Genomic DNA, 27606 nt, shown 5'->3' on the forward strand with positions numbered 1-27606 from the left:
AGAAAGACAAATACCATATATCACTCATATGTGGAATCTAAAAAAATGGTACAAAGGAACTTAATTACAGAACAGAAATAGACTAGAAAACAAAACTGTGGTTACCAAAGGGGAAGGGTGGGGAGGGATAAATTAGGAGTTTGGGATTAACAGATACACGCTACTGTATATAAAATAGATAAACAATAAGTCCTACCGTACAGCACACGGAACTATATTCAATACCCTGTTTTATAATGGGAAAAAATATGAAGAAGTATATATAAATATGTATATATACACACATACAAATATAGTATATATTTATGTAACTGAACCACTTCCCTGCACACCAGAAACCGACACAACACTGTAAATCAACTATACTTCTATAATAAAAAATAAATTAAAAAAACAGAATAATCATGTCAACAGTATTACTACTGATAAGACTGCTGAACCTTTACTGAGCTCTTACTAAGTGCCACGTAAGTACACCAGGTGCTTTAAATGTCTTCTGTCTTTTAAGCTTCACAGCAACCTGCGAGGTCGGTACCGTTATCTCCATTTTCCAGATGATGAAACTAACTCTGACAGAGGCTAAAGTACTTCCTTGAAGTCACATAAGTAAACATTTCCAAAACCCTCGAATCCAAGTCTGTCTGAGGCCACGGTCCTAACTATTCTGTGTGTACAATTACTGATATTTGTAGTGACGGCCTGGAGTCATCTGTAAATGTTAATCTGTGATTTTTTTTTAACGTTTTTATTGGAGTATAATTACTTTACAATGGTGTGTTAGTTTCTGCTTTATAACGAAGTGAATCAGCTATACGTATACGTATGTCCCCATATCTCTTCCCTCTTGTGGCTCCCTCCCTCCCACCCTCCCTATCCCACCCCTCTAGCTGGTCACACAGCACCGAGCTGATCTCCTTGTGCTATGCGACTGCTTCCCACCAGCTATCTATTTTACATTTGGTAGAAAAATATGGAACACTTCACGAATTTGCGTGTCATCCTTGCGCAGGGGCCATGCTAATCTTCTCTGTATCGTTCCAATTTTAGTATATGCGCTGACGAAGCAAGCACTCTCTGATGTTTTTTATTTCAAAAATCAGGGAAAGGTATAGTATCTCTCAAATATTTTCTTCCAGATGAAAGATGGTTTTCCAGAGTGACCCATTTTTCCAGAATTCTGGATAGCTGAAGCTTTAACTGTACTTTGCAGCTTCTTACAAAATTTCAGTAATTACATCTGTACAAATTGGTTGCAATCAAGTTGGAAGTAACATTTTTATGAAATGCTATAAGATATATTGGTTGTAAATTCTGAGTCCTATGTAAGTTCTAGCTATTGCATTTCCTCACACACGTCAATTTTAAAAAAGGCTTTTAAATGTTTTTGGCAGAATCTTTTTTCAAAATCATACTTCAATATGGACTTTTTCTTGGCAATCCGTGAGATTTCCTGGAAGTTCCTACTGAGTACACTCACTGTATAAACATAAAACTTGATTTCCCAGTAAAAGCGTCAACCATCTGCAAATGCCAATAGGTTTTATAAGCAATTTGAAGCCTCTGAGTAAGGCCATCCTCCTTTTTCCGTATTTTTTCTAATGCTTGGAGTGTGGGCCACAGAACTCTTGGAAAGACTATGTTCAAATTCTTTCTTGCTTTAAGACCTCCCCACCTTTTGACTAAACATTGCTTCATTTTCCTGGAGTAAAGAATCTGACTGAAAATCTCTAGTCAGCTTACCTGATCACATTTCCCCCAATATGTCAGTGTAGCAGTAACTGCTGTGAACATCTAACCTTTCCTGAACCCGTGGCACATTCGTACAACCACACGTAACAGTGTATACAGTTCCTTTTCATTTATCAAAAGAAAGAATCCTTGGGGAATAAAGATTTGACAGCTACTGTTACAAGATAATTGTAATACTTAAAAAAAAGAGAGAAAGAGAGATGAGACAGATGGTGTACGCTGGAGACATGTGGAAGTTTGCTTGAAAAAGAGCTTCAGAAATTCAATTGACACTGAAAAGAAATTATGCAAATCGTCATTTTTGCATAAAAGCATCATGGAAAACAGGGAAATTATGTTAATCTTTAGTCTTCCACAATCTTGTCAAAGAGAGAGAATGTCAAGTGGACTGACACCCTCTTGATGCCCTATTTTTTGAAAAGCTCTGCAGCCACTCATTTTTCTTAGTTATTTATTTATTTATTTATTGGAGCCACTCGTTTTGAATCACAAGGAAAAGAGATTAAATTGAGTGAGATGATTAAGAACATCTTCTGTCTTGCCATGCTTAGGTCTAATTCATTAATATCAACCCTTAATACATTTCAGATGCGTTATTCAGTACTTTTATTATACATTACATAATAATTTACATGGGCAGTGTTTGTAATAAATTTATTAGGTATTTCATCAGATTAACCTATGTGGCATTAAAGGATGATGGAAAGTTAATTTTTAAAATTATGTTTATTACTTTAAAAAAAGATTTTCCCATTGCCCTTTTAAACTTTATATGCTTGCCTGATTCACACATGACCCAAAATTTTAAAAAAAGGAAGAACGTGTACAAGATGCTATGAGGACAGAAGTTCTAAGGAGCAATGTGAAATGTTGGGGTGAAAATTCTGGCACTGTAGGTCGAGGGGACTGAGGCACAGAAAATTAGCGAGGAATCTGATTTCAGCGAAAGGAGGAAAATCACTTACTGAATTCAGGCAAGTTTTCAGAAGAACAGGTTTGATGCGTAGCACCATTAGTATCTGGTGTCATGATAGTTATGCTTTCAAGAACATGAATAGGGCTTCCCTGGTGGCGCAGTGGTTAAGAATCCGCCTGCCAATGCGGGGGACACGGGTTTGAGCCCTGGTGCGGGAAGATCCCACATGCCTCAGAACAACTAAGCCTGTGCGCCACAACTACTGAAGCCAGCGCGCCTAGAGCCCGTGCTCCGTAACGAGAGAAGCCACCGCAATGAGAAGCCCACGCACCCCAACAAAGAGTAGCCCCCGCTCACCGCACCTAGAGTAAGCCTGCGCGCAGCAATGAAGACTCAACACAGCCAAAAATAAATTAATTAATAAATAAATTAAATTAAAAAGAACATGAATAAACACGTTTATTTAGCGGGAAGAAAGAGGGAAGGTGACGTGTTAGCTGTAGACAAAAGAAAATGTTATGATGGGATCATTTCCGCTCATTTCGAGATCACAGAATATAGGCTGTGTCTGAGTGTACATGTGAATTAGTGAGAGTAAATGGAGAAAGGCCCATCTTTCACCCAATATTATAATGAAAACAGAAACATGGGTCATACATTATGAATCTCCCGTGAATTCATGCTTGTGTGCGTGTGTGTGTGTGTGTTTAAGCTGGCCTATTTAAATGCCATTAGAAAAGTCAACATTTATATTTACTTTGAACAGAGAAAAAGAAGTCTGAAAATTGATAAACAACCTTTAATATATAAAGATGGGTTGCCAAGAAAGATGATGGGATTTCATTTCCTGGGGATGGTGAGATAAAGTGATGCATATTCTCTACTGGTTTGGGCTGGGCAAAGACTGCTTAGAAGCAAAAAGACCACTTCAAGGTTTAAACTTTTAAAATGAGAATGGAGCTTGACAAGAGAAAGTATTTTTCATAGAGAGGAAGACATCCTATTACATTTTCTTCACAGAGGTTACGTTTATCTTTGAACTTGGGTCAGCAGCGTATTAGAGCACCCAGTGCTCCTATGTGCTTTCATACAAGTATAGGCAGCAGGACCTCCTGAGGCTTGATATGGGTGACCCTGGTCCACATTTGGGTCCTGGGGTAACTCGGGGCCAGCCATGTGTATTTCTCTGGGAAAGCTAATCCTCTGGCTCCCTTTTAAACTGATATTCTTTTTTTTTTAATTTTTATTTATTTATTTTTGGCTGTGTTGGGTCTTCGTTGCTGCGCACGGGCTTTCTCTAGTTGCGGCGAGCAGGGGCTGCTCTTCGTTGTGGTGCACGGGCTTCTCATTGCGGTGGCTTCTCTTGTTGCAGAGCACGGGCTCTAGGCGCGCGGGCTTCATTAGTTGTGGCATGCAGGCTCAGTAGTTGTGGATCGTGGGCTCTAGAGCACAGGCTCAGTAGTTGTGGTGCACGGGCTTAGTTGCTCCGCGGCATGTGGGATCTTCCCAGACCAGGGCTGGAACCCGTGTCCCCTGCTTTGGCAGGCGGATTCTTAACCACTGCGCCACCAGGGAAGTCCCTAAACTGGTATTCTTTATAAATCTGTGCAGTGTTTATTAAGAGGAGAGGCTGAGCCCCGGATGGTGGGGTGGGCAGGAAGGGGGGGCCAACCAGAATGAAGGAAGGTTGCAACAAGCAGGGTCTCTCCTGTTGCCCCAGCAAACCAGCAATGGCTGGAGCTCCCACATCCTTCCTTGGTTTTTTTAACGAAAGCCCAGATGGCCCTCGATGGACTAGCTTCTCTAGTCAGCTCTGGGCGACTAGGTTAGCCTTTCCTAAATGGTGGTCCCAGCATCACTATGTGAGAATCACCTGACTCCTGAACCCATGCTGGACCTACCGAGGGAGTGTCTCTAGGTACAGGGCTGGGACATCTGCATTTTTAATGAGCTCTGCAGGTGATTCTGGCCGCACTACACCTCAGGACCCACTCCCTGAAGGCTGGGTTAGAATCAGAGGCACTTAGAGAGCCCCAGCTCCCCCAGGCATTTGGCTGTCAAGCGCCTCCTCAGACGTGCAACCCTGTTTCAGGGATGATGGAGGAAGATGCGGTTCTACACCCACGCCTCGGTCTTGCTCCCCAGCACCCACTCTGATTGAGCTGAAGTCCCCAGGGAGGGCCTATAAATATTCCATCTGCTCAGACTTTTTGCCAGACAGTGGAGTTTGCACCACCTTCCCACTACTGAGACCAAAATACCTCCTCTGGGCTTGCCTTCCTTGAGCTGCTAAGAGCCCTGTTTCTGACAACTCCAGTGCCCCAGGACCACTTGCCTTTTTCCATGGGGATTCCACTGCCCTTAGATGTCCTTTATGCAATTAGGATGGAGATAAATGTTTAATGCTGGAAAGAACCTTAGAGATAATCTAATCTACTCCATGGTTATGTGGAACAGATGCAAACAGATACACAGAAAAAGAAGCAGGGAACAAAATTCTGAGTCCTCACAACGTGCTAGAAATGTGCTGTGCTAGATTTTCAACCAGTTTTGTCATCAATATTTTTTTTGCAACAAACTTTCGAAGGATGGCATCATATCCATTTGTTACAGATACAGAAGTCGAAACTCAGAAAATTAAAGAACTTTGCAAAGTTGTTCAGTTAACAGGTAGTAGATCCAGGGTTGAATCCAGGTTCTAAAGAAAAGAACAATATTAGCTATCATTTATGAAGCACTTACCATGTGTTGGGCATAGTTCCAAGCACTGTATTTTTACTAACTTATGTAATACTGCCACAAAAACCTTGAGGTAGGGAGGAGTATTATGCCCCCTTTTCCGGGGGACGCAGGCACAGAAACTTGCCTGGGGACACCCTGTTAGTAGATGGGGGAGCCCTGACTCTAGTGGTCTATCCAGAATCAAGTAATCAGGGAAGGTAGTTATTGCCCGGATAGGAGATCAACAGACCTGAAATGATGATTGGGAGGAAGGGACAGATCTGGGAACCCCTTCTGACGATCTCTGGATCACCTGTCTGGATGGGAGGTGCGGGGAGGCGTGAAGACAGCGCTCCCTTCTCTTGCCTCCCCGGGGAACTGAGTCAATGGTGGCACCATGAGCTGAGGCCCAGAACAAAGATAAACCAGCATCACATTTATGCTCTGGGTTACACACCTGGCATTTGGCTACTTCTACAGCTTCCCTGTGAAGCATAAGAAGAGGGATCACCTGTCCTCATTTTCTACCTAAAAATGCATTGGCTGATCGATGATAAGAACCACTCAGTGGAATCTGGAGCACTGTCTGCCTGATTTCCTATCCATAGGGCCGTGAAGTAGTAAGCGTATTTGTAGCTTTGGGATGGCAGTACGTACAATCCCTTACTCGATTCACTCGTGGTTGAGAATTATCCTCTGGCCGCCGCTGTGAGTTGCTGTCAAGGATCCCATGGTGACGAAGACAGCCCCGGTCCTCTTCAGGGAGCTTGTGTTCAGGTGAGGGAGATAGGCAATAAGAAAGGAATGAAAGCTTAGCCCGTGAAAAGTACTAGACAGATAACGGGGGTGACGTGGTACAGAACTTGCTAGCCCAGGGGCCGGGTGACGTGGGGACTTGTCAGACGTGAAAGGCGTCTGAGGTTTACTCCACGTGTGATGGGAAGCAATTGAGGAGTTTTCAGCGAGGTGCTGACGTGATGCTGTGCACGTTTTGCAGCTTCCTCTGAATGTCACTATATCCAGGGCAGGCTGTGAAGGCGGGATTGGAGGCAGAGAGGCTGGTGAGGAGGGGCAGAGGCCAAGGTCGGTGACAGCTGAAAGAAACGTGCAGAGATGACAAAGTAAGTGGGTAGAAACTGAAATATATCTGGGGGTGTAGCAGGCAGACCTGTTGATGGAGAGCGGTGGAGAGGAAAAGGGAGAAATCACGATGACCCCTGGGTTCCTGGTTTAAACGCTGGATAAATAAATCGTGCTGCTATTTACCAATATTGTGGCAACTGGACGAGGAATTAGTTGTTCTTTCTTTTTCTTGCGGTACGCGGGCCTGTCACTGTTGTGGCCTCTCCCGTTGCGGAGCACAGGCTCCGGACGCGCAGGCTCAGCGGCCATGACTCACGGGCCCAGCCGCTCCGCGGCACGTGGGATCTTCCCGGACCGGGGCACGAACCCGTGTCCCCTGCATCGGCAGGCGGACTCTCAACTACTGCGCCACCAGGGAAGCCCTTTTTTTTTTTTTTTTTGAATTAGTTTTTTTTTTCAGTAATAAATATTTATTATGAATCAAATCAAGTTACTTTTAACAAATACGTCTTACAAGCTTTTCTTTTTTAAAATATTTGTTTATTTTTGGCTGCATCGGATCTTAGTTGTGGCACACGGGATCTTTCATTGTGGCCTGCGGGCTTCTCTCTAGTTGTGGCTCACGTGCTCAGTATTTGTGGCACAGGAGCTTAGTTGCCCCACGGCATGTGGGATCTTAATTCCCGGACCAGTGATCGAACCTGTGTCCCCTGCATTGGAAAGAGGATTCTTAACCACTGGACCACCAGGGAAGTCCCTACGAGCTTTTTGTTTAACCACAAAACTTAAAATCAAGTGTGCAATTGCTGGGAAATTGCACAAATATTTGTTGTTGAAAAAGTTATGTAGTTTTTTCAATTTGTCATTAAATATCAATAAACATAGATAAGAATTGTTAACACAGTAATAATAAACAGGTCAAGTACAGCTTTGCCTCACCTGGACGCTTTACAAAGTGTCTCTTTGGTTATTAGGTTCTTGTGGAATTACTGAAACATAAATGTTTTATAACTTTCTTTTGTTTAACTTTCTGAGGTGGTAACTAATGGTGCACAATTCTTGATTTCTTAATGTATTTATGTTGGAAGAATTAGTTTATGCCTTTTTAATGTTTCTCATCACACATCATTGCATTTTCATTCATTTTAAGTTTAAAGAAGGCTGGTTACAAGTTGAGGCTTCTAATATTTTTATTGAAGTATAGTTGATGTGCAACATATAAGTTACAGGTGTACAATATAGTGATTCACAGTTTTTAAAGGTTATACTCCATTTATAGTTATTATAAAATACTGGGTATATTCCCTGTGTTGTACAAGGTATCCTTGCAGCTTATTTTATACCTAATAGTTTGCACCTCTTAATCCCCTACCCCCGTCTTGCCTCTCTCTGCTTCACTCTCCCCACGGGTAACCACTAGTTTGTTCTCTGTGTCAGCGAGTCTGTTTCTTTTTCATTACATCCACTAGTTTGTTGTATTTTTTAGATTCCACATATAAGTGATATCATGCAGTATTTGTCTTTCTCTGACTTATTTCACTTAGCATAATGCTCTCCAAGTCCATCCATGTTGCTGCAGATGGCATTATTTCATTCTTTTTATGGCTGAGTAATATTCCATTATATATATATTCCTCTATATATTGTAATATATAATATTAGATTAATATTCCATTATATACAATGTATAATATGTTATATTAATATTCCATTATGTATATATATACATATATATATCACATCCTCTTTATCCATTCATCTGTCAGTGGACACTTAGGTTGCCTCCATGTCTTGGCTATTGTAAATAGTGCTGCTATGAACATTGGGGTGCATGAACCTTTTCTAATTAGGGTTTTCATTTTTACCATTTTTTTTTTTTGATAAATACCCAGGCATGGAATTGCTGGGTCATATGGTAGTTCTATTTTTAGTGTTTTGAGAAACCTCCATACTGTTTGCCAGAGCGGCTACACCATTTTACATTCCCACCAACAGTGTAGGAGGGTTGGAGGAGGAATTAGTTTTGAAGGTAGCTGATCATCAGACACACGTATGTATACGTATGTGCAAGCACGGTACCAGAGCTTACCAAAAAGCGCTCTGGACTGGGAACTGAAAAGTCTGATTTGTGTCAGAACGTCACCACTACGAGCAATAACTTCTCGACACCTCATTATTTCCCGTCTGCAACATGGGGATGATTATATCTGTCTTCACCGCTTCAGAGGGTTGCTGAGAAGATAAATGAGATAGCGTTTAGGGAAGCACTTTGAAGTCTTGGTTGGACAAGAACTGTATAAATCCAAGCTACCATTATCATGTCAGCGTGTGTTTATTTTTCATGTATCTGCTCAAAGTCACAGGGGCCATGAATATATCATGTGTACATTCTTTCCTTCAGGTTCAGTTCCCAGAAATGGTCAGGTGAACATGTTTTTCTTTCCCCAACTCTCCCTTCGGCTGTAGTATTCTCTCGACAGTATTCTGCAGTTATTAGTGTTGTTGAAAACTTTTTAAAGACCCTGGGAAGAAAGAATTTGGCCCAGTATAACTTTTCCCAGGTAATTCTTGGCTGATAGAGATAATGATGATACCTTCCTTTAAAAGAGATGTACAGGTTACAAAGAACAAGTGCACTGTCTCATAGAATCCTCAACAACAGTCTAAGAAAGGTATGATTTTTTTTCACCATTTGACAGAGGAAAGATGACTCAAGAAGTTCAAGTAATTTGCCTAAAACTTCACTGTACAGTTGGAGTAATTAAAGCTAATCAAAGAGCTGCATTCTAAAAAATAGAGTGAATGAGCAGCGGGGATGTTGAAAGAACTGAGCCACGTCCCAGGTGACATTCGTCAGAGCTTTTCCCATCCTGGAACCCTGGACGCAGTCTCCAGGTCTTTGATAATGGGTGCGCGACTAGGCTTTTTCTGGTCTGGAGTTTCAAAAGCTGGACCATTCCACCCAGGACCTTGTGTACTCTTCTCTACATACAAACAAGCAACCAAAATAAGACCAAAATAAAGTAAAATTGTCCCTTGGTCTCCAGAGTCATTACCTGGTTAACTGTCAGCTTTCCCTTGGAGGACACAAAGAACATTCAGGTTTGCTTGAGGTGACCTGTGAAAGAGGTCCTTGGGATGGTGGGGAGAAAACTGGACTTGGAATCCAGACATGAGGCTGAGTCTTGGTCCAACGTGGCTTACTGTGATGAGTGAACCTATTTGAGTTTTGGTTTTAATAAGTGTAAATGGCATAGAATAATGGTTATCTGTTTAATGTTTATCTGTTTACTGACCGTGACCTTCCAATCAGCCTCCCCTTCAGGCGTGCAGTTGCAGGTGCAGAAGTTTATGGGCTAAGCAGTCACTTTCAGAGTGACTTGTTGGTGGATTACTGGATTAAAAATGCTCTATTCTGATCATTTCTTCCTTTGTCTTTCTCAACTCAAATGCATGTGTATTTGCTCACTGCTTTTTTTAATCAATGTTTTTAAATTGGAGTATAGTTGATTTACAACGTGGTGTTAATTCTCCTGTACAGTAAAGTGATTCAGTTATACATATATATTCTTTTTTCATATTCCTTTCCATTCTGGTTTATCACAGGATATTGAATATAGTTCTCTGTGCTATACAGTAGGACCTTGTTGTTTATCCATTCTCTCTATATGTATTTGCTCACTTCTAATGGAGGGGAAGTGGGCTATCCTTTCTGGTACTCATACAGTAGGGCTGTGCACATATTCATCCATTAGCACAAAGCTAAAGAGGGAAGATGGACAGAGTTGCAGTGGGGACTAGATGACCGCATCTCCAGCGTTGAGCAGGTGACTGCACACAGTGAGGGAGAGATAGCTGTAGTGTCACAGCGGGTCCTTACTCAGGTGATTCTCCTTTGTCTGCACTGGTTTCGCTGTGGCCCTGGCTGGAGACTAGACGCTCATCAACTCCCTTCAAATGGTCAGGCTGGTTAGAGGTCGGCCATTGGTTTCTCGAAAAGGCGTATCTGTCACCCTTTCTCCTTATTTTCTGCACACCTTTGAGGAGGGTATTTGGGAAAACTTTTTGTTATGTGGATGGCAAATGCAAATAAAATGACAATTTTTAGATCAATGACAAATTTTTAACTTGTTTTACCTCTAAACTGAGGCTGAGAAACAAACCCCCAAACCTGTGGACAACGTGTTTTTCCAAAGGACCTTTCGGTTTACAGGTGTGTGCCGGGCTTTACAGGTGTGTGCGGGGGCCCCCCAGAGGCCGCGGGGCTGGTTCGGGCCACACGGGCCCCGGGCCAGGCTGACCCCCGGGTCCCGGGCGGGTAGGACGGGCCTCTGGGCTGGGCGTCCCGTCGACCCCGCCTTCCGGGTCCTGGGCCGGGTCCCGAGGCTCGCGCCCGGGTCTGTGTCCGGGGTACCTGGTGGCACCCGCTCCTATGCGGGCAGCGCGTCCCCACTCGGCCGCGCTCCCAGCCTCGGCGGCGGCCTCTCAGGTCCCCTCCCCCGTGCCCCCGGGACCTACCCTGGACCCCGGCAGCGCCCGGGCGCGGGAGGCGGGCGGCCGGCCTCCCCAGCCCGTCCTCCTCCTGCTCAGTCTCTGCTCTCCGCCCTCCTCCTCCTCCCCCTCCCCTCCCCTCCCCTCCCCTCCCCTCCCCTCCCCTCCCCTCCCCTCCTCTCCCCTCCCCTCCTTTCCCCTCCCCTCCCCTCCCCTCCCCTCCCCTCCCCTCCCCTCCCCTCCCCTCCCCTCCTTTCCCCTCCCCTCCCCTCCCCTCCTTTCCCCTCCCCTCCCCTCCCCTCCTTTCCCCTCCCCTCCCCTCCCCTCCCCTCCCTCCTCGCCCCTCCCATCCCCTCCCTCCTTGCCCCTCCCTCCTCGCCCCTCCTCTCCTCCTCCCTCGGGCCCGGCAGGCGGCGGCGGGAGCGCGCAGGCAGCGAGCGGAGCTCGGTGCGGCCGCGGCGTCTGAGGCCGGTGAGCGGGAGAGCGCGGGGCGTGCGGACAAAGAGGGCGCCGCGCGGAGGTAGGACCTGCCCCCGGCCCCAAGTCCCCGGGCCCCCGCCCCCCGGGGCCGGGTTAGAGCGGAGCTGGGCGGCCCGGCCCGGCCCGGGTCACTGCGGCGGCGGCGCGCGCCCGGTCGCGCGGCGGGAGGACCTGGCGACGCTGGCTGCGGGCGGTCCTGAGCTCCCGAAACTTCCCGTGGGCGCGGGGCGGCGGCCAGGCGGCGGGGGGACCCACCCGGCCCTGCCGGCCCTGGCCCGGGGTCTAGGCGGACGGCCCCCTGCACCAGCCCCGGCGAGCGTCTACGCGGGCGGCTCCCGGCACCAGCCCCGGGGTGTCTGCGCGGGCGGCTCCCGGCACCAGCCCCGGCGTGTCTGCGCGGGCGGCCTCCGCCCCTGGCTGCGGGCGCGTCTACACCGACGGCCAGGCACCTGGACCGGCGTCCACGCGGGCCCGCAGTACCTGCGGCGAGCAGAGGGGCGGTCTGACCCCGCCCCGCCCCGCCGTCAGGGGCAGCAGTTCCTGCCGACCTCCACAACGCCACCCGGTTCCCCTGGACACGTCCGCACTGAACTGAGGGTAGGGGAGAGCGGTGCAGGCTCTGGTTTGAACGCTCTTTTCCTGAATGGCCCCATTTTCATATTAAGCCCTCGGTTCTCAGTCCAGCATTCCATTCTCAAATTCTTTGGGTGATAATTTTGCCAGATTTTCTGAATGGGATTAACACAGGCCGTTCAGAAATCGTTTCTGAGTTTGGCAACCGCTGCCCTGATGGGTGCTGTTGTATTTGAGCTGCTTTCAGGACCGTCTTTAGCGTGTTGTTTAGAATTGTGAACCTTCGTCTCGTTTTGGTTGGGCAGGATTAAACAGTTCTATTTTTAAGAGCAGCGAAGAAACATATGTATTTAATATTGGGACCATGTGCCACAGAAATCACATGAGGTGCGGTTTCCTAACCACCAGAGTGGCTTAAATACTGGGAACTTGGGATTGAAAAGGAATTTCAGGTGGAGGAAACGTTCATTTGCCACTTTCACCTTCTCAGGTGAGTTGAGTTTACTAAGGCAGCAGATTTCACTTTGAGAGCCGAAGCAATTATGTTCTTATTACGTTTCATAAATCCTATTTATGGGAAGAGTCCTGAATAGTACTTGGTAGCTCTTTCTGCACGCTGAACTAGATACCTTTACGGACTCATTCTGAATTGCTTAGAAAGCCTATTTCGACGCTGGAGTTCAGGCCCCATGTTCCAGAGCAAGGCTGCGCTCTTCAGAGGCAGTACTTTTGTGTGCTTTTTGGTTCCTGGCTCTCCTCTGCACCTTTCCCCCAGACGATCACACTTTTCTGTCTTTTCTTCCTCTGCCCCGGTGCCCCCAGAGCAGCGTCTGACATGGATGTTACATGAGCCACTCTCAGGGTCGCGTCGCGTGGAGCGTCTCCCTCGGTGAACTAGAGGAAGATGGATGAGTCGGCCCTTCTGGACCTTCTGGAGTGTCCCGTGTGTCTGGAGCGGCTCGACGTCTCTGCCAGGGTCCTGCCTTGTCAGCACACGTTCTGCAAACGGTGTCTGCTGGGCATCGTCGGTTCCCGCAACGAACTCAGATGCCCCGAGTGCCGGACTCTGGTTGGCGCGGGCGTGGAGCAGCTTCCAAGCAACATCCTGCTGGTCAGACTGCTGGATGGCATCAAGCAGAGGCCTTGGAAACCCGGCCCTGCGGGGGGCAGTGGCACCAACTGCACCAACGCCTCGAGAGCTCAGAGCAGCGCTGTGGCCAATTGTAGCTCGAAAGATCCACCTTGCCCCCAGGGTGGACAGCAGCCTCGGGCGCAAGCCTGGAGCCCCCCGGTGAGGGTGAGTAGCCTGAAGAGGCGGTGCGGTGGGTGACGGTGCTGATGGCCGGTGTGTGTTCTTTAGTCTTTGGATGTTTTCTAAATCAGCTCATGGCTAAAGGAGTCACGTTACTGGAACAGATAGGAGGAATGAGATTGGATATAAATAATTTTTCTTGTTTTTAAAATTCTCTCCCAGATGGTGGGCCTCTATTACGTTTTAAGATAAATCTTGGGAAACAGTAGCAATTATTCAATGAAATCTAAAATACAGAAGTTTTTTATGCCGAGTTTAAAATGGAAATTTGGTGCGGTTTTACCTTTTCGATGGCGCTGGGAGAGCCACGATTATGTATGTATGTGCGCGTGTATGTAGACATGTTATAAATATGTGTGTGGGTAGATCACAAGTAGGACATCGAGCTTTAATTTTTAAGTGGCTTGGAGCCATTCTGTTGCTTTTATGAATGCACAGCACAGAATTTTCTGGTTGGAGGAGTTCCTAACAAATCATGGCCACAGGTAGCAGAGTTTTGTTGCTGTAGCAACAAAACGTCATTGAGAGCCATACTAAGACAGCAGAGGATGTAGCTTTATGTTGGGTTTTATAGGGAGTGAAACGAAATGTTTCCATCAGAAAGATTTTTCTTGGGTTTTGGGTTTGGGCTGAAATAATTTGAAGTGAGGCTGGGCAGTTACCACGACTGAAATTTCTAGAAGGTAAGGTCTTTTGAAGAAATGTAAATTATGTTGCCGGTGACGGCACCCCGTGAAGGCATGCTTTTCTCATTTTTGTAAACCTGAAAAGTAGTTGTGGACATTCGATAATTAAAGCAGTTTCAATTTTGTCGGAAGAAACAATCTTGATAATTGGCCAAACTGAGAGAATCCATTTTTAAAGAACAGTTAATCTGGATGAGAATTCTTTTTTCAAATATTCGTTGTAAACACTCAAAACTGACTTTTTTCATGTGAGGTAGGAATAACCCTTTGGGATGGCATTAACCAGTGTAAATTCACAGATGTGGCCCTCTGGGAGCTGTAGGGAATGACTACCTTCTAACCATTCCTTTCCTTTCTTCTCAAGTTTATCTTTTACAAATGATGTATTTACATCACTAGATGCAGAGTACGCAAAGTGTTTTAATTGCTGGAAAACAGTTTTATCCCCAGGCTCTCAGGTTTCTTTTGGGTCATATTTAATTTTTTTTTTTTAAAGTTAGTGAGAACTTTGGGTTCTGGAGGTTTTCTTTGCTTATTTGAAGCCCCTAGTTTTGAAATTGGTCTGCTTACAGCGTTTTCTTAGATTGCCTTCTTTTAATGGAGTTTACACGATTAGTATCTGTGGCCTCATGAATATTTCAATCTCAGAACCATCGTTTCTGAGACACCCGACCTAGGTCTGCTTCGCTTAATTAGGGGGTAGATTTGCTTCCTTGGAGGGATTTTGTTTCCTTGTTAATTAGACTGGAGAGGCCCAGCTTCTGGCTGTGAATAGAAGTGTCTCAGTTGTTGACACGTTGCCTTACCTGTTGTGAGGAATGTGGTGAATGTTTGATTACTGATAAAAAGGAATTTAAGAAGAGGGCTCAAGCATTCAGCTCAGTGTCCTTTGGATTTTAAGTTTTCTTTCTGATGTGGAAACTGACAGTGTGATGTTGGAATGTTCATTTATTTGAACTGCTAATCTCCCAAGGTTGAGCTTCACATTTCTTAGGTACATTATTCTATGATTTTGATGATGTCAGTATTATTTTTCTGGCTGATATGATTTTCCTGATTTACTTTATGTTTCTTCTTTGGCATGAGAAAAATTACTTGCCAAGAAGCTCAGTTGAGCTTGAGCCTTATAATTTGGATAAAGTAGTTGAGGCCAGTAAAAGCAGGAGATGATCATGTCTGTTACTTTGGGGGGGCGGGGGGCACAGAGAGTGGAGGACAAGACAATGAACAGACAAAATTATTTAGTAATGTGGGTTGATGCAGATGCTGTAATTCTTGTCAAAAGCACTTCTTTTCCCCCCAAGTCTAAAATAATTTCTCATTAGCAATTACTGGTACCTTCTACTTTGAAATATTCAAAACAACCAGGGCTACACAAACAGCCCAAGGACCTGAAAGATATATACATTTCAGAAAACGCTCCTCTTAGTTTTTACTTTATTTTATTTTTAAAATTTATTTTATCGAAGTATCGTTGATTTACAATGTTGTGTTAGTTTCAGGTGTACAGCAAAGTGATTCAGTTATACATACATATATATATACACACATGCTTTTTCAGATTCTTTTCCATTATGGTTTATCCCAGGATATTGAATTAGTTCCCTGTGCTCTACAGTAGGACCTTGTTGTTTATCCATTCTATATGTAATAGTTTGCATCTGCGAATCCCAAACTAGAAAATGCTTCTTTTAAAAGCGAGACCCATGGAGTTGTCAGCCAGCCCCTGAAGTGTCCCCTGGGTGAATGACATCATAAATCCTAGATCCTCAGCTCTTCTGACTCGACCCGGGGGTGTGAGAGCCTGTTCCCACGTGTGGTGGAAGCCAGTGCTGATACCACGTGGGATGTGCTGTTTGGTTATTGGTTATGTTCCGTGTTCCGTTAGATCGTGGCCATGTGGCTTCCTCATGCGTGTACCTCAGGGAGACTGGGTGTTATCAGCAGATACGAACATTTCCAACGTGTGACACACATCTTGTTCCCAGAATTTTAGTGTTTCCTGCCTCATAGGAAGGAAGAAATGGAAGAGTGTTGGGTCGGCGTCACCACTGGAAACCACCAGCTCTTTACGCCAAGTAAAGAATCCCTGCTGGTTTGGCGCCAAAGTGGACCAGTGGGACGAGGTGCAGGGAGCGGGCGGCTGCAGATACTTGCTTCCATGGGCTGGAAAATACCTGCAGAAGGTGGATTTTATATATATAAGTATGTACAGAGTTCGATGTGGACATGTTTGATTAATCCCTATAGAATTGTGACCTAATGGAATAAATTTCTGCTTTCTAGCTGTGGCTCCACTGGTTCCAGGTCTAATACCTGTGCGTGTATCTGTCTGTCTAGGTGCTGATACTTAATGATTTCACACTGCCGCTCCCTCAGCGAGCATATTCAGCAAACACTGATCACATGACCCCTGATTTACACTGACTTGCACTTGTATTCTTTCCTTTATCTAGCAAATATTTATCAAGCACTTACTAGGTACCAGGCACTGCCCTAGCTGCTGGATAGATAGTGCTGGGCAAACCAGACGCAGATTCTGCTTATGAACCTGTGTGTCTGGTGGGAGAGACACACCTGTAATAGCATGATAACAGTACAGGTAGGTCATTACAGGTGCTAAGTGTTAGGCTGGGAGCTGGGGAGATGATAGGCGAGGGCCTGGTTTAGTGCGTGTGTGTGCGCGCACTTGTGTGCGTGTGTGTCTGTCTGTGTGTCTTCAAAAACTTCTTCAGGCCGAGGCATTTGAACTGAGGTCTTAAGGGTGAAATGGTATTAATTAGTTGAGAGGGGTTGGCGGGGAAAGGGACAGAGTATTCCAGAGGTCCTGACCTACGGCCGGATGAGGCAGAGCTCCCAGGAAGAAACAAGGACAGTGAGTGAAAACAAAGCGAGGGAGGGGCTAGTGACCTAAGAGGAGGCCTCTGGTGCAGCGCTGGGCCGGGAGCCACCCAGGACCCTGTGGCCATACTGGTCAGTGCCCTGCCCTTGGGGCCGGAAGGAAGGGTCCTTGGGACCGAGATGGCCATCGGGCTCAGGACATGCCTGGAGCGTGCCTCAGAGGCCTGGGGGACGGGGGAAGAAGAGGGGCACAGGGGAGCTTTCCTCCCTGCTGCTTTCATTTCTCCATAGTGCCAGCGCCCTCTCTCCCTGCAGCTGACTGTTAGGGGCTGAAATGTGTCCCCCCAGGCTCATAGGTTGAAGTCCGGGCCCCCAGGTCTTCAGTGTGAGGCTGCGCTCAGGAGTGGCACCTTCGAAGAGGTGCTTAAGGTGAAGGCAGCTTACGCGGGTGCGTCCTAATCCACAGTCTGGCGTCCTCCTAAGAGGAGATCAGGACGCAGAGCCGGGTAGAGGGGACACGGCCAGCCCTCTGCACGCCGAGGAGAGAGGCCTCGGGGGTAGCCACCCCGTCGACACCTCGGTCTCCGGCGCGCAGCCTCCAGAATGATGAGATAAACGCCTGTTGTTCAGTCGGCCGGCCTGTGCAGCCCCAGTGCCGCCCATGGATGGGCTCCTGCGGGTCAGCCCCGCGTGGCCTCGGTCCCCTTGGTCCCCTGCGCGCTGGCAGGGCTGGGCCTACAGGCCTGTGGGAGGGCGGGGTCAGGCCTCTGCGCCCTTGGGTGCTGAGTCACCTCGAGTGGACCTTCAGTCCCTGCCAGCCCCACTGGTGGAGCCTGGCCGGCTGGACTGGCGGGGTCCAGGAGCCGGAGGAGGGCGGGGAATGGGGGGAGGGGGAGGGGGAGGGGCTAACGCCGTGGGGCGGGGCCGCGGTCGTGCGTGCGCGGGTCGGGGAGAGTGGGCGAGCACGCAGGAAACAGCAAGCAAGGCAGCAGGTGGTGAGGCCCCGAACTGTGCGGTGAGATACAGGATCGTGCCTGTGATGAGCGTCGTGGAGGAGGTGGGCGAGAGTAGGCAGGACCCGCTTCCCCTGGCCAGGGGGTGGCTGTCAGGGCACAGCGGGGACCATCCCTCCTGGACCCAGGAAGCAAGACTTCCAGGTAGTGGTTTGGACCGAGGTAGAGGTTTTGATGTTTCCCAGTGACCGAGTCTAAATAGAAAAAGGTGTTTGTTTTTGCCAGACACTGTGTTGCAGACATTCTTGACCTCTTCTTATTTATTCATCGTGTCATCCTTGACCCCTGCTCAGTCCTCCTGTCCACCTCAACCCTGACCGCTCCCTTGTTCCTGAGTCAGGCCTGCATTGAGGCTCAGGGCTGGGATCGGCCGGGAGCCTGTGTACAACAGGAAAATGCTGAATGAGTTTTCTTTGTATCACATTTGTATCTTGTGACTGTTACCGTGTAAATCTCAGACAACCCTCCGCAGCTAAGGAGTACTGTTATTTAAAAAATGTTCAAAATGTAAATTGCAAAATGAGTTCCTAAAAACATTCTGGCTGTAAAAACGTTCGCCACTTTGGAAGTATAATGTGTCCTTCTGTGTCTCTTCTCATGTGTTTATATGTGTATGCATCTGGTTGTTTTGATTCCTGACATAAGTGGGATTCCGTACTCTGCATATCTGATGACTAGAATATATCTGGGAAATCTTGTCATGGCTCAGCACATCCACCTACCTCGTTAAAAAGAAAACACCTGTTTATTGAGGTATACTATACCTACGGAAGAGTGCACGAACTGTGAGTGTACAACTCACTGAATTATCATGCTCCATGCTTTTTAAATGAGTGTATACTGTTTTTCTCTCCATTAAAAAAATTAAAGGTAATATGTGCTCATAGTAAGAAATTTGTGGTAGAGAAGGATGTAAAGGGGAAAATCAAGGCTTCTAATCTGTCTGTCCCTAATCTCCAGAGGTGAGCACTGTGCAGAGGTTTTTTTGTGTGTTCCCCCCCCCCAGGAAAAAACTGAATAGAAATAGGATCGTGTTATACGTGCTATTCTGCAATTTGAGGTTTTCTCTGAAATGGCGTCTCTCTCAGAGCTTCCCGTCTGCTCTCGTTGCTGGTCAGGAAGGTATCCTCGTTTTATGGATGAGGGAAGGGTAGCTGGAAAGGCCTAGAAACTCGTGCAAGGCCCCCCGCTGTCAGGATGGAGCCGGCCACCACCCCAGGCCTGTCTGCTCCCTGCTTCGCCCCCTTAACCGTGTCCCCCTCGTCCTCGCGCTGCTGCGGCCCTGGAAGCTTTCCTCAGTGTAACTAGCGGGGCTAGTTACAGCCACCGTCCCTGGTGCCTGTTTTGTTCTGATAAAAAGGGGCAGGCGGCCCCCATGCCATGGAGGTAGGTGGGCCCAGCCCTTCCCCGCTGTGGCTGGCACACTGGGAGGTGTGGAGGTCCGGGTTGTGTTGGCCGCTGCTCGGCTGCTCTGGGCTCCGTTTCCCACCCCCCCCCCCACGCCACGCGGGCCTCTCACTGTTGTGGCCTCTCCCGTTGCGGAGCACAGGCTCCGGACGCGCAGGCTCAGCGGCCATGGCTCACGGGCCCAGCCGCTCCGCGGCATGTGGGATCATCCTGGACCGGGGCACGAACCCGTGTCCCCTGCATCGGCAGGCGGACTCTCAACCACTGTGCCACCAGGGAAGCCTTGGGCTCCGTTTCTTCACAGGAACGCAGAACTGGAGGGCCCGAGGCTCCACGCGGGGCCCGGGGCCAGGATTGCTGAGTTTGGTTCACCCGTGACTCTTAAGAACTTTGTGGTGCCTGGCCCATAGGACACACTCAGGAGAGGTTTGTTGAACGTGTATTAGTTTCCTGTGGTCGCTGTAACGAAGCGCCCCCGGCCGGTGGTTGAAAACAACAGAAGTTCTGGGGCCAGAGTCTGAAATCCAGGTGTCGGCAGAGCTGTGGCCTCCGCTGGCTTCTGGGGGCTCCCGGCACACCCCGCTGTCCTCGGCTTGTGGACGCACCCCTCCTGTCCCTGTCTCCTCTTCACAGGGCCTTCTGCCCGTGTGTCTGCGTCCCCATCTCCCCCCACAGCCGGGCGGGCGTGGGGTGCACGGTATTGGGGGTCCCGTGCGCCCCTGGTGGAGCCACTGCACGCCGCGCCCAGGATGGCGAGGACTCGGGTGCCACTCGGGCGTGGGTCAGGCAGGCTCTGCGCAGCAGCACAGCGTCCTGGGGTGCACACCTTACCCTCGAAGCAGCCTTGCTGCTGAGGCACCCTCACTGTGGAACTCAGGCTTCATCCTCCCGAGCTTTTGTCATAAAGACTGCGTATATCTCCTCATTTTTTTCTAACCTTCGAGACTTCTGAGAGCAGTGATGCTAAAGAGAGAACCTGTGAGCTCCAAGCACCCTGTGCGCGGCCCCGCCATGCTTGCCCTTGGCCGAGCCTGTGCCCTGTCCGGAGGATGGAGTGCTGGCCTCTTGAAGACTGGCAGACATGCAGCTGCAGACACAGCTGCATCAAGGACGGCCCGTGAGTGGGCTCCTCCTGGTAGTGGGGAAGGGGATGGAGGTGCCAGTCCATGTGGTTGGCGGTAGCAGTTAAGGAGTAGATGATTTGTCTTGTGGAACGTGGAAGAAGGTAGCAGTAAGCAGGCTGTGCAAGTGAATTACGTTGCAGTAAACATAGCGCAGAAAGGCAAGGCCTGCCAAGTTTGAACTTTCTTCTCTTAGCCTAAGGAAGTAAAAATTCCTCCAAGTATTTTTTGCAAGGACAGAAATCCTTTCGAAACACTCTGTGTTCACTGTTTATAATTCAGCAATGAATGAACAGGGGTGAATTTTCATTATTTTAAAATGTAGTGAGAACTGCCCAGGATGAAATGCGGGTTTGCTGTAGGGACTCCATCCCTGGGTGTAATTCATGTGAAGGACCCCCCTCCTTCCCCACAAATAATCCAGCAGCGACGGAGCAGAGCCTCAGTGTGGGTACCAGCAGCCCTGGCATTGGTGTAAGTTTCCTGGAAGGGTGTTTGGACACCAAGGATGAAAGGGTGAACATTAGATTTCTTACGAGGGGATTGAATTCCTGTAGAGCTAAGAAATCTTCTAACACTCTTCATTATATAACTGCTTGGTTTTTAAACATATATCTTTAAAGACCTTTTAAAAAGTTCTTTAACACGTTAAACACATGGATTAAACAATGTATGTAATAAACGAACCCTCAGAGCTTACATTTTTATTTGTCAGCTCATTTGAAGGGACATTTAGTTAGCGGACGTCTCAGTTTTTTTCTCCCATGGTTGAGTTTGTCTTTTAAACACACCCTTTGATATATTATTTCTGGCATTTCATATGTTTTTAACCTTTTCTCCCCCGCAGCTGAGCACAATTGAAGTGCGTAAGTCTTTCAGGCTAAATACGTTACCACTTTTGGTCAGTCTAATTACTTTCATTCCGTATTACGTATTTCATAGTATGTAATACCATTAGCATTTTCATTTTTCTGTTTTCTACTTATTTTTATGACAAGTCCATAATATTAGAAGATACGGAAACCCCAAACTCTTGTCATACAAAGGTAGTGATTTTGTTGAAACCGAAGTGTTGGTTGAAGGTCGTCATTAGGTGACAGTGTGAAATATTTGCCCAAGAAAGCCCAGCTGTGGCACCAAAAGCTCTGGTCTCGCTGAACGAGGTGCGAGAATGTAGGAAGTGTGACTTGAGGACCACTTGCATGGTGGTGAAGTGATGGAGCCTTGGTGTTAGTCCTGGCCTGGTGACTTGCAGCCAATGATTTCTGTTCCATAGGCAGGCGTTTCCCCTTCTCTAAAACGAGGGATTTCTGTATCTGAGTTCCTGTGCAGCCTTGGAAATTCTGGCACGATCGCCCAAGCCAGGGCCAGTTCCGGCCGTGAGCTTTTAGGACGGACTGAGGCTGGTGTCTGGGTATCGTCTGGGTGCGGTGACCTGCAATGTGCCTCTGAGTCACCCCGGGACACCGGCATCTCCTCGGTGTCCCCTGGAGGCCCTGCCTACCACAGGGACCTTCAGACGGACGGTAGGGTCGGCCAGGCTTTCAGCAGGAAGGTGGGGGCAGCTAAGAGCCCGACTTGGGGCTGGTTTGCTCGCTGGGCCTCCTGGGCGGAACGACCTCCCCCTGTTCCGCCCGCAGTGTCATCCCGCTGCCTGAGGCCCCCTACAGCTGGGGACAGGGTGTCCCCATGTCCAGGGATGCTGCCCTTTCGAGGGGCCTGAGCCCATCTCACCGCCGTGCTGTCCCACTCTGACCGGCAGCTGGCGGGCGGCGTATTTTTGCCTAATGCGGGTGGGAAGCAGCTGAGCTTCTCTGGGGTCGCACAAGCCTGGGCAGAGGAGGGCAGTGACTGTGGACTGGATCCTGCACACAGGGACACGTGGGGTGGGAGTGGGGAGGGATGCTGTTGATAGTTTGCAGAGTCCACGGGAGGCCTCGGGGACCGCCTGGGGCAGCGGGGGCTTCATCCGGGGTGGGGAGATGTCCCAGAAAACAGAGGCTCCTTCAGACGGGTCAGGGGGGACGCGGGAGCTGAGTCTTCCTCTGAACGAGAGCTCCTTTCTGAGCGCTGGAGAGCAGGCCATGGGGCAGAACAGGCAGGGGGTTTGGCACCAGGCAGACTCCCCTCTGCTCCTTGCTACCTGCGAGGCTCTGCACCTTCCTTAGCCCAACGTCATTCGTGGAGCCGTGAGGGTCCGCCCTCCAGTGCCTGGGACCTGGGACGCTCAGATGCCGGTCCTCGTTCCAGAAGTGAGAGCTTGGAGTGCCCTCTGTCAGTTACGTGGTGCAGTCAACCTTGTGTGCGCGTGCGCGTGTGCACGCGCGCGTGCATGCTGGTGGAGTCTGGTGATTTAATCAACCCACATTTGTAATGTGCACGTCATCAGGCATTTTGTTCTGTTTTAAACAGGCAGCTTAAACTTCAGTTGCCCAAGCTGTTCATGAGTTAGTGACTGCGAGTGATGCCAAATCTGGTTTCGTCCAGGTTCTGCCACTGGCTGGGTGTGACCCTGGGCCTGGGCTGTGAAAGGAGCTGGGGCCCTCATGTCTCTCCTCCTGCTTCTGTGGCCCCAGCGGCCGTGGAATTCCTTGTGTGCTGGCCAGCCGTGACTGTTTCCTCTCCCTCCCTCCCTATCTCTCTTTTTGATGATGTGGGGAAAATAATAGCTGAAATAATTTAAAATACTTACCTTTTGACTTTGTTCTTTGGCATTGTTTTGAAACGTCTTAGATTCCTAAGACTTCTGTAAGAAAGACTAGGTGTGCTTTGTAGTTTGGTTCTAATTTTTAAAAACTGGTGTTAGGAAAGATTACAGTGGCCTCACAGGGTCCTTTCGGATGCTGGATGTAGAATGTGTGTTTTATTCCTTGCGGCCGGTTTTTGTTTACCCCTCTCACCCTTGCCCCCCCCTCCTTCCAGAGCACCCCCGTGATGTTTTTAGATAGACACTCTGGTTAATTTGTCCATGTTTTGGTTCTTTTTATATCTCCTACCTAGAGCAGCTGATCACTTGTTTATGTGACTAGACCCATCTCTGGCTAAATAAGTACATTTGTGTAGCTGGTAACTTTCTGATGAGTTTTGAAAATGCAGCAACAGTGAAGAGCCTTGCAGTGCTTCCACTTTTAATAAGTCTGGATTTTTTTTTTTTTTTTTTTAAATGGAGCTTCTATTTATAGTTAAAATATTCACTTCCTGCCTTTGTAGGGTAAGAAAGGACACTGAGTGAACATTTTATGAAGATCATGTACTGTATTTTAAAGTCTCTGGAGAAGGACATTTCAAACCTTGTTGACAACTTACTCCAGACGCACACTCTTCGTAGCCAGGAAGTTCTTTTTTTTTTTTGTATCAAATACAGATCCCTGTCGTTGCAGTTTAATCCCATTCCTCTCGTCCCGTCCCCAATGGGAAAGAAGTGCTCCTAACCATCCCTTATCTGGCCTAAATACTGCACTTCCTTTACGTGTCCCCTTAGGACCTGTTTCCTAATGTTTTGATCGTTTTAGTCGCTCTGCTTTGGATGCCCGCCAGCTTCTGCTCGTGCTTGGGTTCCGGTCCAGAGGAGCCCTGAGCCTGGTCCAGAAGTTCTGGGTAGAATAGAGCCTCGCGCTGTGGAAGGACTATCACGTGACCCTCCTGAGTGCAGTGCTCCTTGTATATCTTTAAAAATAACTCACTGCGTTGCTGATTCATGCTTCGCCTGGACCCTCAGATTTTCTCTTCCTGAAAGTTCGGTTTTCTCCCATCTCTTATTTGAGCCCTTAGTTTTGAGTACCTTCCTAATTAAACCACCTCTTGTTTCTGTAATCCTCACGGTGGAGTCAGGAACCATCCATGGGAACTGAAACCTGTCCATCCCAAATGCTGTTTCTGTAATAGAGAATTATCATATGTGGACCCTTGATCTTAAACACAGACTTAACTTGTTTATTCCATTTATTTGGAGGATTCTCTGCTCTCATTTGGTATTTGTTCTCTAACTCATGATTTTTTTTTAGCTTTGTCTCCTGTACCAAGTTGTACGTTACTTGAGAGCGGGAATCTTGTGTCTTGTGTCTCTTTTCTGTCCTTTACGGTTGAAAACGTAGTGGGTGTTCATTTCAGGAACTACATCTTGATGGGCTTGACAGTTCAGATTCCAGGACCCCAGGTCCACTGGACCGACCCTTTTGTCTTCATAAGAGAAAGACCTCACCACACGTATCCCTCTGGTGCCCTGAATTGTGTTCATTCTCCATGATCTAAGACAGCTATGAGTGTTACCAGAGGTTGGGGAAACTTCACTGTCATCAGGTCCTCTGTGGAAGGTGGCCCTCGCAACGTTTGCGTCACCCCCACCATGGTGGTCTAGAAATAATGTTTCCTAGTTTTTTAGAAAGAATGTTCTGCTGAATTGAATCAAAAGTCTTATGAAAGTTAAAATATGTGATCTGTTATCTCTCACCCCCGACACATTGTCACTCTGACACAGAGGAAAAGGAAGTGGATCTAATAGGAATTAGCTAGCAATGATGGTGTTAATCTTTACCAAACACCTTCTTTATTTTTTTTAAATTTTATTGAAGTATAGTTGATTTATAATGTGTTAATTTCTGCTGTACAGCAGAGTGATTTAGTTATACATATATACATTCTTTTTCATATTCTTTCCCATTATGGTTTATCACAGGATATTGGATATAGTTCCCTGTGCTCTACAGTGGGACTTTGTTGTTTATCCATCCTATATGTAATAGTTTGCATCTGCTAATCCCAAACTCCCAGTCCATCCCTCCCCCACCATCCCTCCCCCTTGGCAACCACAAGTCTGTACTCTATGTCTGTGAGTCTGTTTCTGTTTTGTAGATAAGTTCATTTGTGTCGTACTTTAGATGCCACGTTTAAGTGATATCATATGGTATTTGTCTTTTTCTGACTTTGATTAGTATGATAATCTCTAGGTCCATCCATGTTGCTGCAAATGGCATTATTTCATTCTTTTTTATGGCTGAGTAATATTCCAGCGTATATATGGACCACATCTTCTTTATCCATTCATCTGTCAGTGGATACTTAGGTTGCTTTCATGTCTTGGCTGTTGTAAATAGTGCTGCTGTGAACATAGGGTACGTGTATCTTTTAGAATGATAGTTTTGTCTGGGTGGGTGGGATTGCTGGGTCATATGGCAACTCTATTTTTAGTTTTTTGAGGAGCCTCCATACTGTTCTCCATAGTAACTGCACCAATTTACATTCCCACCAACAGTGTAGGAGGGTTCCCTTTTCTCCACACCCTCTCCAGCATTTGTTATTTGTAGACATTTTGATGACGGTGATTCTGACTGGTGTGAGGTGATACCTCACTGTAGTTTTTTTTTTTTTTTTTTTTTTTTTTTTGCGGTACGCGGGCCTCTCACTGCTGTGGCCCCTCCCGTTGCGGAGCACAGGCTCCAGATGTGCAGGCTCAGCAGCCATGGCTCACGGGCCCAGCCGCTCCACGGCATGTAGGATCTTCCCAGACCAGGGCACGAACCCGTGTCCCCTGCATCGGCAGGCAGATTCCGAACCACTGTGCCACCAGGGAAGCCCCTCACTGTAGTTTTGATTTGCATTTCTCCAATAATTATCGATGCTAAGCATCTTTTCATGTGCCTTTTGGCCATCTGTACGTCTTCTTTGGAGAAGTGTCTATTTAGGTCTTCTGCCCATTTTTCGATTGGATTCTTTGTTTGTTTTTTTGTTATTGAATTGTATGAGCTGTTTGCATATTTGGGAAATTCAGCCCTTGTGGGTCGCATCATTTGCACATATTTTCTCCTAGTCCATAGAGTTGTCTTTTTCTTTTGCTTATGGTTTCCTTTGCTGTGCAACAGCTTATAAATTTGGTGAGGCCCCATTTGTTTATTTTTGCTTTTATTTCTGTTGCCTTTGGAGGCTGACCTAGGAAAACGTTGGTATGATTTATGTCAGAGAATGTTTTGCCTTTGTTCTCTTCTAGGGGTTTCATGGTATCTTGTCTTCTGTTTAAATCTTTAAGCCATTTTGAGTTTATTTTTGCGCATGGTGTGAGGGAGTGTTCTGACTTCATTGAGTTACATGTGGCTGTAACAGCACATGCTGAAGTACCAAACACCTTCTGATTGCTCTGCTTGCAAGTCTGCTGTTGGAGTGAAAATGTTACCTGTAATCAAGGCCTCGGTTTTGGTGCAGGTGATGGAGATACTGAGTAATTCCTGTGGTCGGCACTCCTGCGGATGGCAGGAAGCACAGGTGATGATGTGGGTAGCAAGGAACGGCACCTCCACACCCTAAATCCCACAAGAGGCATCATGCACGGTCAAAATTAAATTAAAATTCCTGAAAATGAAGCAGAAAGGGGCAGTTAGAAGAATAAAGTAGCCCCAAGGGACACTTTCCAGTTCTCGAATCCTAAGCCGGCTCTGGTTCAGGTACCTGCGAGGATGAGTTCCTGTGATTGTTAATGTGTCAGATATTTAACTCTAATGCGTGGAAATACCTTGAGTTGCTATCCCCTCTGTCAGGAGACTGAGCTGTGTGATACTCACAAATAAGTAGCACTACATCGACCCAACATTTCATTATCGTTAAGAGAGTGGTCCATCTGGAGGAGCAGCCAGCCCATCAGACAGGCTCGGTGACCTCAGAGATGCTTCGCACGGCAGATTCTGGGCGTGCTGTACGTGGAGAGTTTTCTGTCAAAGGAGCGTGATGCTGCATCCATGTTTATTATGCAAATTCGCATGTGTTGCTAGGTTTATTTAAGTTTCTTCTTTGTGAGCCTAGCTTTCTTTACTTCCTGGACTGAGAGGCAAGTTTATTTTTCACATTAACCTGATATGTAAATTTCTCACCCCTCTGCTGGCGGCTTTTTTCTCCTTCCAATAGTGGCATCAGGTCTGGGTCTGGGCAGGGAGTCCTGGCATTAACAGCTGGCTGGTGTCTTATCTCTGTTTAGCTGCAGCCCTGCTGCGGTCCACCCATCCCTTCTGTAACTGGGGTGTGTTGGCCAGGGTGGGATCTGTTCAACATGCCTTACATATAAATGTTGGAGTTTCAGAAGGTATGGAAACAGGTTGTGTTTTGCTCGTTCTATACAGATTTTTTCCTCTGTTAGTGGATTGAAAGGTCACAATTTCATGGAAGTTACCAGACACATTGGTAACTTAAACCAAAGAGTAGAATAGGTGAATTAAAGACAGATTGAGGC

At 47.3% G+C, this 27606-nt stretch overlaps 1 protein-coding gene and 1 non-coding gene across 6 annotated transcripts in view; one reads left to right on the top strand and one right to left on the bottom strand.

Annotated features, from left to right (window-relative positions):
• Window positions 1-964: 964 nt before the first annotated feature.
• LOC137228467 (U6 spliceosomal RNA) lies at window positions 965-1071 on the bottom strand. Its single transcript, XR_010945258.1, has one exon. It is a non-coding gene; the product is annotated as a U6 spliceosomal RNA (small nuclear RNA).
• Window positions 1072-11336: 10265 nt separating this feature from the next.
• The window catches only part of SH3RF1 (SH3 domain containing ring finger 1), a 152644-nt gene continuing 136374 nt past the window's right edge, over window positions 11337-27606 (top strand). For 3 of the 5 annotated variants that reach the window (XM_067745397.1, XM_067745402.1, XM_067745400.1), the window contains exons 1-2: window positions 11337-11480; window positions 12836-13310. In XM_067745397.1, coding sequence (XP_067601498.1) covers window positions 12918-13310 — 393 coding nt within the window. In that variant the 5' untranslated portion in view covers window positions 11337-11480; window positions 12836-12917. Of the gene's footprint in view, window positions 11481-11863; window positions 12504-12835; window positions 13311-27606 lie in introns of those variants that run through there. The other 2 variants (XM_067745399.1, XM_067745398.1) reach the window with 2 other exon arrangements.

This window comes from Pseudorca crassidens, chromosome 7 (assembly GCF_039906515.1).
Source record: "Pseudorca crassidens isolate mPseCra1 chromosome 7, mPseCra1.hap1, whole genome shotgun sequence".
Classification (NCBI taxonomy): Eukaryota; Metazoa; Chordata; class Mammalia; order Artiodactyla; family Delphinidae; genus Pseudorca; species Pseudorca crassidens.